The 15,846-nt window shown below is 44.0% G+C and overlaps 1 protein-coding gene across 3 annotated transcripts in view; it reads left to right on the forward strand.

The window, feature by feature from the left end:
* Positions 1-13,593, forward strand: part of DGUOK (deoxyguanosine kinase) — a 29,079-nt gene extending 15,486 nt beyond the window's left edge. For 2 of the 3 annotated variants that reach the window (XM_044261407.1, XM_044261408.1), the window contains 5 exons: positions 4,256-4,443; positions 7,420-7,567; positions 11,935-12,050; positions 12,837-12,936; positions 13,357-13,593. In XM_044261407.1, coding sequence (XP_044117342.1) covers positions 4,256-4,443; positions 7,420-7,567; positions 11,935-12,050; positions 12,837-12,936; positions 13,357-13,383 — 579 coding nt within the window. In that variant the 3' untranslated portion in view covers positions 13,384-13,593. Of the gene's footprint in view, positions 1-4,255; positions 4,444-7,419; positions 7,568-10,817; positions 10,905-11,934; positions 12,051-12,836; positions 12,937-13,356 lie in introns of all 3 variants that reach the window. The other variant, XM_044261409.1, reaches the window with a different exon arrangement.
* The last annotated feature ends 2,253 nt before the right edge of the window (positions 13,594-15,846 follow it).

A 15,846-nucleotide genomic window follows, 5' to 3' on the forward strand; every position in this document is an offset into this window, starting at 1 on the left:
TGGGTAGATTTTGTATAGGTTTTTTTTACTCTTAAGTTTATTTTGTTATGGTTAGACAACATGGCTTTTGCAGTTTCTAATTGGGGGAACTTACTGAGGTCTTCTTCATGGCTTATGTATGATTGAATTTTATATATGATCAATTTTGGTAAATGTGCCATGAACTTTTGAGAAGAATATGTACTATCTCTAAGGTATGGAGTTTGATGTGACATATATTATAGATTCTAAGATGCCACTGATTGTAAGACACATAATCAATTTAATAATACTTCTAAGGCATAATTAAAATGTCTGTTAAAGTTTAACTTAAGGGGTGCCTGGGTGACTCAGTCGTTGGGCCTCTGCCTTCAGCTCAGGTCATGATCCCAGGGTCCTGGGTTCAAGCCCTACATCGGGTTCCCTGCTTGGCGGGAAGCCTGCTTCTCCTTCTCCCATTCCCTCTGCTTGTGTTCCCTTTCCAGCTGTTTTTCTCTCTGTCAAATAAATAAAATCTTTTAAAAATTTTTAATTTAAACATTGTAAGATGTACATCAATTTCAGGTATGTGAAAAATAATAATGACTTAATAATAACAATTTAAAATAAGCTCTCATTTTTGGGGTCTACTTTTTATATTAAATTCTGAGAAAAGTGTGGTAAGGTTTGTGCTTTTATTTTGTCCATTTCTCCTTGTATTTTTAATTGGCTCTGCCCTTACATTTCTATATTTCAGAAATTTATTATTGCATGCTAAAAGGTTCGCAACTCCTTTGTGTAGTCTTTTTTGGTTTATTAGTATAAAAAAACCCTCTTGTAGCATTTAATGCTTTTTCAAAATAGCATTTTGCCACATCTGCTTTCTTTTTATTTGGATCTGTTTGGTGGATTTTGCTGCCCTTTATCCTTAAGTAATACATGTCATCTTGTTTTAGGTATTTTTCTCATGGGATTTTTAGTTTTTACCCAATGTTAGGGTTTGCCTTTCCTGGAAATTTTTCTCTTTTATTATAATTATGCTCAACTTATTTCTGTCACCTTATTTTGTGCTTTCATCTCCTTTTTTCCCCATTTTGCTATATTTAATATTTTCTTTCATTTTTCTCCCCTTTATTCATATGGGAAACTTACTGTTTTTATCCTAACAGGGGAGACATGTAAATTAAAAATGCACATGTGTAGACCTATCTTTCAATGTTAATGGAGTATCTGTTACAGAGAAAAGAAGCCAAAACAGAATTCTGTTACTTTTTTATTACCTTCTTTGCCAGGTATATTGAAATTATCTGAAATTTTGTAGATCCAGAATGTTTTTACTTTGTGAAATTTTTCTCTTAACAATAGAAATGTGGCACTCCGTTTCACAGCCACATAAGTAATGGTTTCTCAGTTACACCCATGCTTACACTTAACTCTGTTCTACTGGTTGATCCCTGACCACTGTTTTCCCCTTACCACATCTTCCCATTTCTTAATTTTTTCAGTTGGTTGAAGTATATTTTAGAGGATTTTTTTCAAAAAGGGCATATGGGTGGTGTAATTTCAGTGATTGCTTGTCTAAAAAAGTCTTCCTTTTGCTCTGGAATGTAAAAGGTAGTTTCTGTTGTAGGGAAGTGTTATCTAGTTCTGATCTTTTTTTTTTTTTTTAATAAATAATTCATGTGATTTCCCCAGCATTAGGTTTTTGTTTTGTTTTTATGAATTGTCAGTATTTTGGCAGGATACGTCCAGTTTGCGTTTCTTGGGTGCCCATGTGTGTGTTTATGAAAGCTATATATGTAATCTTTTCTGGTACTCTGAATTTTTCTGGTGGAAAGTCTTGTGTCTCAGAGATTTTCTTTAATTTTTTTCTTTTGTTTTAGCTTTTCTATCAGATCAATTCTTTCTTAGTATAACTTCTAGTTTTAAACTTTTTCTTGAATACCTAGAGATACTACATGGTTCTGTCAGTGATTCTCAGAGATGATGAAATTTGATGAGATGGAGACACACCCCTCATGAGTAATGGTCTTCCTGTGCTCATTTCTTGTTGGGGATGGTATTTCCCCTCTCTGTATTGGACTCTTATCTCATGAGAAGGAAAATTGTTTCCTTAGGTAGCTTTGTCTGAGCTATGGGTACTGTCGAGTTGTGGGTCATTTTAGCTCTTGTTTGGAAAGTTGTTTGATAGAAAATTATGTTAATTACTGTGAGGTGGAACACAAGTGACATTACATCTTGATACATCTTTCCAGAGGAAAAAAAAGAAAGGCAATGATACTACATGCATGATAGTACTACATGCAATGATACTACATAGCATGATACTACAGTGTACATTGGATCTCCTCCTTCTAACCTGTATGTCTTCATTTGTGTCATAATTTTCTGGGTGGTTTCCCCTCTCTTAGTTTAAGGAAAATTTCTTGAGCTGATGTTCTGTATGACATTGACTAATTAGGTTTACTGCAGTATACAGTCTGCTAGTTACTGTCTTCATAGGGTGTTTTGTTTTGGCAATTGCATTTTTTCTCCTCTAAGAATGTTTTTTTCATATTATTCCTGTTTTTATGACAGCCTGTTCTTATCAATGTAGCAGTCTCTTGAATCTCATTGAGATTTTTCTGTTTTGTTTTGTTTTTTTTGTTTCTGGCAACAGCTCTGTCTCTTAAGGGGCTGCTTGTCCTGAGCAGAGGCATTGGTTTTCTCCCTTTGAATTGCTGAATATTACTATATCCAGTCATTGTCCCTCTCTCTGCTTATGTATTTGAAGGGATGTATACATTTGTTCTGTAGCTGAGATGGGTGCTTTCAGAAATTGTGTAGTCCCTGTACAGTTTTTTGTTCCAGAACAGTCTCCCTTGGGTAGCTCAGAGGCCACTGATGGAATAGCTCCCACCCAGTCAACCTAGTACATCTGTACACATAGCCCCTCACTCTCTTCACTGGGCTTCCATGCAGTCTCTAACCATGCTGCACCCCACGGGCACTCTGCTATCTCTAGTGATGCCATCAGAGACTCCTATGGATTCAGGTTTGTCCACCTGCCTCTACTTCCAACTCTTAACCACCAGTTATTTGTGAGACTGCTGGTCTGTGTTTGTGGGTTAGAGGATTGGAAGGAGGGAGAACATGCTGTGATCCGTTCTGCTCTCCCTGCGTTGCTCCCAGTGAAGCCTTTCAAAGGGCTGGAATCCTTTTTCGGAATCTGTGGTTGATACTTAGGCAAACTGGACCACTTGTGGTTATCTAACCTGTTTCCCCTCCTCTATCTTTTTTTTCCACCCCAAAGGTGCTCTTAGTCCCCGTTTCTGTCTATGGGAATTTCATGTGTCATTACTTCCCAGCTTGTCTTTATATGGAGAAGCATTAGAATGAAGTTAGAGGAAGCCAGGTTTGAGTCCCTGTTCTGCACTTACTCACCTTGAAACCTTGGACAAGTTACTTAACCTTCCTGAGTGTATTTGACCCTCTCAAGAAAATGAGCGTGACAGCAGTGCCCTCTTCATGAAGCTGTTTTGAAGATTAAATGACATAACAGCACAATGAACATGGAAAATAAATCTTAGTTTTGTTTTCTCTACCCTTTACAGCCTTGAGCCTGTGTAGCGCCTCATCCACAGGGGCCTTCAGTTAATGGAGGTGAATGAATTCATTTTTGTGCTGGGTCAGTGGCAGAGTCCAGGGCTCCCAAGTATCTCACGCATGTTCCCGCCTGCATATGCTGAGGAAGTGGGTCTTCAAATACTTTTCATAACGTCTCCAGAATGGAGGAGGAAGGTTGCGTTTGTTTTAATCCCTTCTATGTGTGAGAGAGAAAATTCTGTTTTGTTTGGTTAGTTGGGTTTTCAAATAATCCATTTCTTTCTTGTCTGGGTTGAAGTTTTGTAAAGAAATAGCCACAGATGGAAGTTCAAAAGACAGGCCACATAGTGTTACAATGGGAAGATTCGATTCCAAGTAGTCTTAGGTGGTTATTGGTTAGCTCCTGGTCAGACAGACTCCACAAACCAGTCAGTGAATGTGCTGATTGTTTGGTGGTTCTTCCTCTGCTCTTCTCTGGTATGTTGAAGGTGGCATGTCCTCTCCTCTCAAACTCTTGTTTTATCGCGTAGGAAATCTCTTCCTCGATGAAATAGCTTTGACTCAACTGGGGGATAGGATTTTATCTTTTTAGGAGAAGGAAACTTTTGTTATTGCTTCCCTCACTGATCATTAGACCATGGCGGTGGGGAGTAAACACCATGAGGTAAATAAACCTTCTAGAAAATTCTCCTCTTTTCTAATTTCCCTCTAGGCCTTCACTGCCCAGAGTCTTGGAAACTTGCTGGATATGATGTACCAGGAGCCAGCACGATGGTCCTACACATTCCAGACGTTTTCTTTTATGAGCCGCCTGAAAGTACAGCTGGAGCCCTTTCCTGAGAAACTGTTACAGGCCAAGAAGGCAGTACAGATCTTCGAGAGGTCTGTGTACAGTGACAGGTAAGACTCCGAGCCCTTCACTGGTCATAAGCCCCATGCTCAGCGCTGCATGTTTTCCTTTCTTGCTCCCCTGTGGTTATTGATAATTGTACTTTTTCATTGCCCGTTTACTTCTGAAGTTGCTAAGTTGGTTACCCATTTACTTCCAAATTAGACAAACTAGTTCTACTTCTTAGTGTTCCCATAAATCCTCCTAGAGGGAAAAAAGGGTACACTTACTTGGAAGTGTCATATAAATTTTTTCTAACATTATCTCAAAACCAAGCAAGATACATAGAACAAGTCCTGTGGGCTACATATTCCTTCTCTACCCTAAGAGAGAGTTTACTTTTTTTTTTTTTTTTTTTAAGATTTTATTTATTTGACAGAGAGATCACAGGTGGGCCGAGAGGCAGGCAGAGAGAAGGGGAAGCAGGCTCCTTGTTGAGCAGAGAGCCTGATGTGGGGCTCAATCCCAGGACCCTGGGATCGTGACCTGAGCTGAAGGCAGAGGCTTTAACCCACTGAGCCACCCAGGAGGTGCCCCGAGAGTTTACTCTTTATAAAAGCTAAATATGTGAATTGTAAGTAGTTGAGCTATAGATGTAGGTTCTTTTACAGTTGTTGGGTACACTACTGCATGTTTTTCTCTCCTGTTTCCCAGGCCATGCCTCTTAGACTAGGAAGATGAATTACATATAACCGTCCTGGTTACCTGGAAACAATTCACCATGGGTTTTTTGATTTAGCCATTTAGTGAAGTAGGCATGTGAAAGACCCCTCAGAAAAAGAAATACTTCGTTGAGAAGTTACAAGATCTTAACGTTTTCTTGTAAAGGAAGAGATGGGAATTGATTTTTGCTATAGGCACCTGCACATTCTGAATATTTTCTTCAGAGGGGGCATTTTTGAGATAGAAAGGACAATCCATTATATATTCTAATTGTGATAGTAATTTAGACCTTTTGCCTTCTTTAAAAAATTCATTCATTCTTTCCTTTGCTCGGCACAGACTTACTAAATCCCCATATGTTCAGGCACTGGGCTAGACCCTGGGGCTGCAGCAGTGAGCAAGGCAGACCCAGTCCCTGCCTTTAGGGCTACCTTAGTGTAATGGGGACTCTGAGACAGCATACATGCTCACGTGTGTGATGTGTGTCCCAAAGGAGGAACACAAGTTGTTCAGGAGAGTGGATGGCTAGGAAGAAGAAATCTAAATCTTTTCTCTTGGAGTTAAACAATAGTGTGTGGTTTTAGAACGGGGACCCTGCTGCTTGGGTTCTGATGCTCCTTCTGTGCGGCACCTGCCCGCAGACTGCAGTGGTTCCCTTCCCTGGTCCTGTACACCCCAGAGGTCTTCCCCCCCTCCACTGGTCACCACTAGCTGTGGAGAAAGAGAGGTGCTCATCCCCAAGAAAGAGGAGGGCCCCTCTTAAAGGGCTTCTTAACAGATACATCATTGCTCTTTGTGGGATTTTAACTTCTAAGTTGCCTGTGAAGAAGCTGAAACTATTTTTCAGAAGTTGAGTTACAGATGTCATCATTCTTTGTTGCCTTCAGCTAGGCTATAGCTAAACCATCCCAGACTGAGAAAGTTGACTTAGGGAGCCCCTAGGTTAATTTCTTCACAGCCCAGCAAAGAAGTAGGTATAATAGCAAAGATGTTCGACTCCTCTGCGCCTAGTCACTCCTGCAGGCACCTCTTGAGTGCTCCCTGCAGTCATCACCACAGTGCTGTGAGTCCGGTTCTCCCATCATCTCTTTGCACAGAGGAAGAAATGGGCTGAGGGAGTTTGAGGACTTGCCCACAGCAACCCAGTTTGTGAATTTGGGGGCCAGGCTCACACTCGGGACCGCGACGCTACTTGCCCATTCTCTTCCTCGCAACACTTGCAGCCTTGTGGTGTATACTTTCCTGGACCATTCGTATACAAGGATTCTGAATTTCATTTTCCCAGAAGTGGCCAGTTGCTAAGCGTTGCCTTAGAAACTAGTGTTCATTGTTTAGGGTATAAATTGTGTTTTGTATCAAGATGCCTGAGGTTTGAAAGCAGAGTTGACCCTTCTGAAGCAGTGGTTTCTTGTTAGCTCTGATTTCCTATTTACCAGATGCTCCTTTAGTTGTGGAAGTAAGCAAGGGGCAAGCTCGTTTGATTTTTAGATCTAGCTTTCTTGTACCTGGACTAGAAGCTCAGTAGCAGAGGAAGCAAGTCAGGGCTCCTGTGTGCTTTGGGGAGGGTCTGCTTTCTGGGAAACACTGCTGTGAAGAAGAAATGCGTCCCCAGCTCTGTAGGGGACACCACCTCTCTACATTTCCTTCTCCACTTATTATCCACACAAGAGGATGGCTCAGCTGCCTGGAGGCTCAGAAGGCCTCATAAGCCCTAGAGGCTTTGTTGGTTTGGGGGCTGGCTGCAAAAGTGTGAGTTTGTGTGCACCGTAGCTGTATGTCCCGCGTGGCCTCCAGCAGGGAGAATCGCTGGCAACCACTGGTCGTCTTTTCCACTGCTCCTCTTCCTCCAGTGGATTAATCCAGTTGGAGAGCTATGGTTTGGGCTTCTAAAGTCGACATGGCTATTTCCCATCTTACTGCTGAACAAGGAAGGAGATACAGGCTAAAAATTCAGATTTCTTTTTTTTTTTTTTTAAGATTTTATTTATTTATTTGGCAGAGAGAGATCACAAGTAGGCAGAGAGAGGCAGGCAGAGAGAGAGAGGAGGAAGCAGGCTCCCCACTGAGCAGAAAGCCCGATGCGGGACTCGATCCCAGGACCCTGAGATCATGACCTGAGCCCAAGGCAGCGGCTTAACCCACTGAGCCACCCAGGCGCCCCTAAAAATTCAGATTTCTTAAAGATTGATGAGCCAGAAAGTTTAAATGGCTTGCACAGTCATGAAACAAGTTGGTTATTGATTTTTCTGCTTCTCTCCCTTTTACCTTTCATTCCCTTTCCCGTTCTGATCGCCTCCCCTGATCCCACCTGTATTTCCAACCAGGTATATCTTTGCGAAGAATCTTTTTGAAAATGGTTCCCTCAGTGACATCGAATGGCATATCTATCAAGATTGGCATTCTTTTCTCCTGCAGGAGTTTGCCAGCCAGCTCAGATTACATGGCTTCATCTACCTCCAGGCTACTCCCCAGGTAATGTGGAATGTCAAGCCTTAATCCTCAGTGCTGTAGGAAACCTAAGAGATGATGCTCTCCAACACCCGATTTTCTGGTTGGAGAAATTGGAGCAGATATTATGTGGAGCATGGAGAGCAGTGTGGGTCACACCCTCCTGTTCTGGCATCGAGCACCCTATTTCCCACAGGCTTTCTGCAGCAGAGGGCTAAAGCAGATGACTGACAGAAAGGGGCCCTCTCGATGTAACAACAACGTAGAGAACATCGGGCATTGTCTTTCCTGGCCAGGGTTTGCACATTGGCTCCTCTGGCCAGGTCACCTGTAGCCAACTGTCTTGGCTTTCCCTTTCCTCCAGCTGGGTCCTTGGAGTCTAATGGTCTTGATGGTTGCCTGATATTAGCCTAATTTGTAGCTGCCTTTTGAACCTTGAGGGTGCCGCTGGTAAGTCAAGATGGACTGCAGAAGTTACGTTCTCTGACTTCTCTGACTTGGACCCTGGAGCCAGCCTTATACACTATAGGGTGATGTTGCAGGAGGAGCACCAAAGTCTCTGACTGGCAGTGACCATGGACAGCCCCTAGAAACCTTTTGCCTGGAAGTGTCCTTGTCTGTCAGATTTAGTGGCTCAGACTAGTGGTCTCTAAGGGTTCTTCTGGAGTGGGATTCTGAATCAAGGCTGGAGGTATTTTTCGAGAGGTGTGTTGATCTCAGCTTTTGAGACATATGTAATGGGTGGTCACATGTCAGGTCAGGTGTACAGCATAATCTCAGGAGGAAAGCTCCTTCTGACCAGAGGCTATGCTTTCTAGAGACAAGACTGAGCCTTGTAGACGGAGCAGGCCAGAGAGCAGACTGAGCAGGGTCAAAAGATAGTGGGGAGCCCAACACGTGGACTTGCAGGAGTGGGAGAGGAGAAGGCCAGCAAGAAAGTCTTCCTTACTTCTTTGTGCACTTGGAATGACTCTGAGAAGGGGACAGTGATGATGAGGGTGTGACTGATACATCTTCACGCAGAGACTAACCGAGGTCTTTTAGCTGGGGGAGACTAAGGGGGTTTGAGGGGTTTTTGCAGCTTAAAGGTAGAAAAAGCAAAAAAGCTTTGACTGGATGGGGATTTTGATGCTCTTCCAATGGTTGTAGAGCCAAGACCCAGGAATGCTTCCCCAGAGCCAACCCGACCCCTTCTGTGAGATTCAGAGGTGACGGTATCCAAGGGAAGAGCAGAACAGAAGTGAACCACATCTCTGTGTGAAAATTGCCCTGTACTCTAGTACAGAGCCCTGGGAAATACTGAGTTTAGAGCTTGTGAGAGGGCATTTTGCTCTTTTCTACCTGCTCTTCCCTAAGCTCTAAAAGGCAAGCAGACCAACATAAAAAAAATCAGTCAAAAGAGAGATGTTGGCCTCAGTGTCCCCACCCAGCCCTGTGGAGTCGCGAAGAGAATGCAGCCAGCCGGGCCTTGCTGGGGACTGTTGGCGGCGTGGAGATGGCCTGTGGGGATGTCTGGCCCAAGTGGCATCTGGGTTTGGGCCTGGGAAACACAGTGGCGAGACCCACCAGCAGAGTCACAGTTGCCGTCCCCGCAGTCCTTTCTCCTGGGTGGTTGGTGAAGGGGGCAGGTCAGCAGGAGGGGCCCCCCCCTTGCCGTTCATAGCCCACTGCCTTTCTTAGTCATGTTCAGGTGTACCCTCCCCATGACGACCGATAGCAGACACAGGACCAGAGCACTACTTGCACAGGACTTGGTAAAAAAGAATTTGTTGTAGCTGTACCAGTAAAACAAGCATTATGCCAAATGCTCAAAATAGGAGCTTACCTATTAATCATGCTCCTTGGAATTTACTCCGTAAATACGCTCCCACACAGGCAAAGTGGCTCCTGTGCCAACCAGCACTGTCTGTAATAGCGGGTCATTGGACGTAGCCCAGGTGGTCATCCGGAGGGGCTGATTGTATTATGCTCTGGCCCTACGCTGGAAAGCTCCGAAGCTGTGAAAATGGGAAAACACCATACTAACATAACAGTCTCTAAGACATTGTTAGGTGAAGAAAAGCTGGCACAGAGAGTATGGTGGGACACCTTTTACAAATATTATGTTTTTTTAAAAGGTTGGGGTAAGGTATATACGCGTGGACTGTTTCTGCAGGCATACAGAAAGTCACTGTCGGTTGCAGGGCTTGACAGCTGGACCGCTAGAAGTTGGGCTGGAGGGCTGTGTGGTGGGGAAGGGAGGCAAACAACGGGAAATGTTTTGAAGCCATCAGCCGTAAGAGTGGGGTGTGGGGACAGAGAGGGAAGAAAAAGCAGGTTGATGGTGAAGGAAAGTAGAAAAGGAAAAGATGAAGGCAGGAGACAAAGGTGGATGGAGCTGGGGGGTCAGGATCAGAGCAAACCACGAATGAAGGCAGCAGGTATGTCCTGAGCTCGGGCTCTGCCAGCCTGGCTAGCGCTCGGGCCTGAACAACACAGGTTGTGGCCCTCGCCTCTGTGCCCCTGTGCACGCCTCCCTCTGTCTCCTGCGGCCCTGGACGTGCCACTAAGGTGCTGGGGAGCCGGTACCAGAGATAAAGGGGGAGCTCCTCCCCTCCGGGAGTGCCTTTCTGACTGTTGGAGCCCGGTGGCTCCCTTCCTTATCTGCACTGCTCCCCTGAAGGTCCAGACCTCACAGTTTAGCGCTTGATTCGCTGTTTTACATATTGTTTTATTTATTATCTAACTAAATTTTTTTTTAAGATTTTATTTGTTTATTTGACTGAGAGGGATCACATGGAGGCAGAGAGGTAGGCAGAGAGGGGGGAAGCAGGCTCCGTGCTGAGCAGAGAGCCCAATGCGGGGCTCGGTCCCAGGACCCCGAGATCATGACTGGAGCTGAAGGCAGAGGAGGCTTAACCCACTGACCCACCCAGGCGCCCTATCTAACTAAATTATAAAATCCCAAGGACAAGGACTTCATCTAAGTTGGGGATGATAATTGATTAGGGGGAAAGGCTGGTGAAAAGGAATAAGTGCTAAAAGTATTAACCTGTTAGATCTGTCCCCATTAATCAATCTGAGAAGCTGGACATAAGCTCATAAATGAAATTTGTTTACATGATTTTTGTCTCCTTAGAGGAAAGGTGGGATGCACAGCACGGACTCTGCATCTTCGGGAATACCGTGCACTTCATTTGGGGCTGAAGTTTACATTGGGAATGAAGTTTTTCAAGCATTCGAATGAGGGTGGTCCTAGCTCAGTGAGTCAATCCAGCTCTTCTTCCTAGGACAGATGACATTGAATGATGAAATGTTTGCCAGGCAGGGAGAGGAAGGGAAGCAATCAAGCAAAATGAACATTGGGAGCAGAAGTCTCAAGGTGGGAAAGAGCTTGGTCTGTCCCTTGGGTCCCATCTGGCTTAGTCCAGAGAGGTACTAAGGAAGTTGAAGGTGGAGGGGTCAGAGCAGTGGCCAGAATCCCGGATGGCTTTGTGTGACAGGTAAAGGAGAAGATGACATTCTCTGAGCCAGTGTGCTTTAGACTTTTCTGCCAGCTGAAGGCAGAATGGAATGATGCCCACTCTGGAAAGCAGGAAGGAAGGAGAGTTAGTCTTAAGCCTCACTTTTTTTTTTTTTTTTTTTTTTTTACTTCTTTATCTTTGACCTATACAAAGTTTGCCTTCTGCTCCAGAGTCAGTGAGTGACAGGTTAAGACATCTTTCAGATAACTTACCATTTTGTAACTGTGATGCTCCTCATACTTCCTTGAACCTGGGGCTTTATGGCTCTAGGCAGTAGGGAGCCTGGGAGGTGTTTGCAGCAAGGAGGGTTCTGCCTTCTCTTGTGTAACTATGGAAGGGCAGGTGGAGGCAGCTCACTGGGAGGAGAGAGCAGCAATGGCCAGGATCTTGACACACCTTAACCTTGATGAGTCCTCACGGCATCCCCCAGGGTGAGTGGAGGGCAGGAAAGAAAAGCCCATAAAGATTGCACCACTCGTACATGGTGAAGACAGGAAGTGAATCGTGGATTTTTTGACCTTAAGGCCTGTGCTAATCCCATGCACTTCGCCTCCTCCAGAAAGCAGAGAGCCAGAGGACTCCTGCCATGGTCTAGGTGAGAGGTGATGAGGACCTGACGAAGGCAGAGGTGAGAGAGATGAAAGGGGATTTAGTGACTTCCTGGATGGGCTTGGGAGGAGGAAAAAGCAGGGTAATTACAGCTCCCCGGGGTGGATGAAGTTTGCCACTAACCTGTGATCATAAGGAAACAAGAAAGTAGAAGCAAGGTCGGGGCTTATCATTCCCAGGTTGGATGTTATCAGGAGTGGGTCCTAGAACCCCCGAAGACCACATCCTCACAGCCACGATAACGCGTGAGCTCAGCATGGCCTGGGGGTTGTCTTGTAGGTTTGTTTGAAGAGACTCCACCAGAGGGCCAGGAAAGAGGAGAAGGGAGTTGAGCTGGCGTATCTGGAGCAGCTTCATGGTCAGCACGAAGCCTGGCTTGTTCACAAGACAACTGAGTAAGTGGAGAAGACAGCACCACACAGACACCTGCCTTCCTACAGCCAGGTGCTCAAACACAAGTTCAACAAGCAGCCCCCTGAGAAGGTTCAGGATGGACCAAGTGGTTAGAAATCTGAGAAGCTCAGGATTAGCTATAATCTGTATATTTTAAGAGGCATTTTATTAGATTCTGTTTCTCCAGATTTTTTGTTTTTTAACATTTCCCTAGATTGAACATTGTAATGATGGTGATAGAGTTGACACAGGGTTAAGGGCTGAAAAACTTCAGAGAAATTTTCCATTTTAATAAGCTGACAGTCCTAGTTTTGGACTTTCCTCCCTCCAGGCTTGGTATGTAGTCCACTTGAAATGTTTGGGGCTCTGACCTTCAGTATCCATCTCAAGACTAAATTGAGAAATTTCAGCCTTCCTCTTTGTAGCCAACTTTATTAAATTCTTTTTTTTTTTAATTGTAATTTACATGCGGTTCCATTGTGAAGCCTTGTGACTTTAGGTCTGTTCTGTGGATTATTAAGACATGGTGAGTATGTGAAGGGTCAGCTTTGTTTTATCTTTTTTTTTTTTTATAGATTTTATTTATTTATTTCACAGACAGAGATCACAAGTAGGCAGAGAGGCAGGCGGAGAGAGAAGAGGAAGCAGGCTCCCTGCTGAGCAGAAAGCCCAATACGGGGCTCAATCCCAGGACCCTGAGACCATGACCTGAGCCGAAGGCAGAGGCTTTAACCCACTGAGCCACCCAGGCGCCCCAGCTTTCTTTTTTCTGTTCATGCTTCTTACAGGCTCCACTTTGAGGCTCTGCTGAACATTCCAGTGCTGGTGTTGGATGTCAATGAAGATTTTTCTGAAGAAGTAACCAAACAAGAGGAACTCATGAAAAAGGTGGAGGAGGACCTTAACTCCTGCTTCTAGTGATTTTCCTTTATTGCACTTTAATCTTCGCTTCATACTTCAGTGTAATGGGCCTTGTGCTTCAAATTGCATTTCACACTCTAAAGCCTACAAGGCCTTGTACAAGTTACAAATACAGTCCCTATTCTCTAAAGCATTTGGGGCTAATAATTGTTAAATAATAGACTTGCTCCCTAACTTCCTCCTCAAACGTATTTTTGGACTGGGGAAATGCAATTTCTGGATTCTCTTTCCAGCTCAGCCACTTCCACTACATGACCCTGTGCAAGTTCCATTTCCTCCCCTTTCCAATTTTTCCTAATTTACAACACCTCGTACCAGTGTGGGTGGACTAATGTAGAGTCTGCTGAAAATGTGAAATTTAACTTTTGGTTTTTCTCTTTCCCACAGGTAAACACCTTTGTAAAGAATCTGTAACCAGTACTGGGATGTTCTGGCCATGACCTGGGCTTTCTGATTTTCTAAAGCTGGAAAAATCCTAAGTCCTGTACCTTGCCATCTCCTTTTACCCCTAGAGTCCTCTGACCCTCGGGTCCCTGGTTAGTGTTAGCCTTTGACTTTGCAATTCCCGTCTTTTATATCTCAAGGACTTCTAAAATAAAATGGAAGTTTTGCTTCTTTTGCTAATCCGGTTGTTGGTTTTTCTTTTGGTCCCTACTCTGAATTCCCCTCTAGATGAGCCATTTTCACCTGAGGACAGTCAGAGCTTTTCCTCTTGAATCCTTTGCCACCCAGACTAATTTATGTCTGCTTATTCCCTGACATGCCTGGGGCAGGGATTGTTCCCAGGATTCCCAACCAAGCCCTACCCTGGGCATGAAAGGGAAGTACGGTAGCTCAGGAGAGGGTGGACACTCTGTGTGAGCCCCAGAACTAGGGATGGAATCCAAACTCTAGGATGTTCTTTTCTCTCTTCCCATCCAGCACACTTATTAGGGGGCCACGGGGCACTCAGACCTTTGTGCTAGAGCTGAAGATCCTGGACCAAAGGGGAGAAAGAAAGGGAGAAAACAAATCTGGAGCCCCATAGTCCAGCATCTCACATTTAGGGCTCGGTCATCCCGGCATGCTGGCCTTTCCAAAGTATTGTACCCACTGGGTGACATAGGCTCTCAACGGAGTGACTGCTGGAAGGAGAATCCTTTCGTGCTGCACTTGAAGCTCCAAGGACACTCATTATTAAGGGAGAAAAACACACGGCTCTATAGACTTGAAGTGCTCCATTGCAAGAAGCCTGCAGGTCCCTGATTCCCCGGAAGTGGATTTCCTGCACTGAGCCCTCGACAGTTGTGCAAGCACACAGGAAAATGAATAGGCTCAGGCAGCAGTGTCCTGGAAGACAGAAACCTGCGTTTTCCTTTATGCTTGGGAACGCGAGTATGAGCTTGGCTTCTGACAAATGCGTGCCATTGCGAAATAGAAACACAGCGTTTCTTTGCCTTAAATTTTCAACAGCTTTATTGAGATATAATTCATGTACCATACACTTCCCCTAATTAAAGTGTACAGTTCAATGGTTTTTAGTATAGTCCATAGGGTTGTGCAACCATGACCACAGTCAATTCCAGAATGTCTTCAGCACCCCAAGAAAAATCCCCAGCCAACTAGCGGTCACTCCCCATGGGCAGCCACCAGGCTACTTTTGTCTCAATCTAGATTTGCCTTTCTGGACATTTCATATAAATGGAATCACGTAAGATGTGGCCTCTTGGGAATGGTTTCTTTCACTTATAAGGGTTTCAGGGTTCAGCCATGTTGTACCATACATCAGTACATCATTTCTTTTTTATAACTAAATGTTTCATTGTATGGCCATACCACATTTTGTTCACTCATTCATCTACTGATAGACTTGGATTCTACTTTCTGGCTATTGTGAATAATGCTATGAAAATTCACATATGAGTTTTTAGATTTTAATTTTTCTTGGGTATATACCAAGGAATGGAATCACTGGGTCCAATGGTAACTCCATGTTTAATTTTTGGAGGAACTGCTAAACTTTTCTGAAATGGCTGCACCATTTTACATTCTCTGGAGCAATATATGAGAGCTCCAGTCTCCCCAGGTCCTTGCCAACACTTGCTGTCATTCTGATTATGGCCATCTTAGTATCCCATCATGATTTTGATTTACATTCCCTGATGGCTGTAATGATGTTGAGCATCCTTTCATGTTCTTACTGGTCATTTGTATTCCTTCTTTGGAAAAATACCTCTTCAATTCAACAGACAAACTCCTTTGTCCATTTTTCAGTTAGGTTCTTTGGCTTTTTATTGTTGAGTTGTATGAGACTTTAGATATTCTGGATACAAGCTTTTATCAGAGACATGATTTATAAATATTTTCTTCCATTCTGTGGGGTGTATTTTGATAGTGTGCTTTGACGCACAAAAGTTTGTAATTTTGACAAGGTCTAGTTTAGTCACTTGTGCTTTTGGTGGCATGTCTAAGAAAATTTTGAACAACGCAAGGTGACAAAAGTTTGTGCCTACATTTTCTTCTAAGAGTTCCATAGTTTGGGCTCTTACATTAGGCCTGTGATTGATTTTGAGTTAATTTTGGTGTGTGGTGTAAGGAAGGATTCAGTATCATTCTTTGGCATGTGCATATCCAGTTGTCCCACCATTAGTTGGAAAGATTATTCTCTTCTCCCACTGAATTGTCTTGTTACTCTTGTGGAAAATCGGACCCACTTGTTCTTGCATCTGTTGACTGCTTCAGGCTTTGGACAAGACAACAGATGAACAGAAGATGTGAGGTATGTTTTAGGAACTCAATGGTTTGTGTTCTTTAGCTTTGAGGGGCCCAAATGTTTAATTTCCATTTCCAGGAACCACTAACACAGAAATCTATAGACCCAGAGTAAGAGCATGAGGC

This window comes from Neovison vison, chromosome 8 (assembly GCF_020171115.1).
Source record: "Neovison vison isolate M4711 chromosome 8, ASM_NN_V1, whole genome shotgun sequence".
Taxonomy (NCBI): domain Eukaryota; kingdom Metazoa; phylum Chordata; class Mammalia; order Carnivora; family Mustelidae; genus Neogale; species Neogale vison.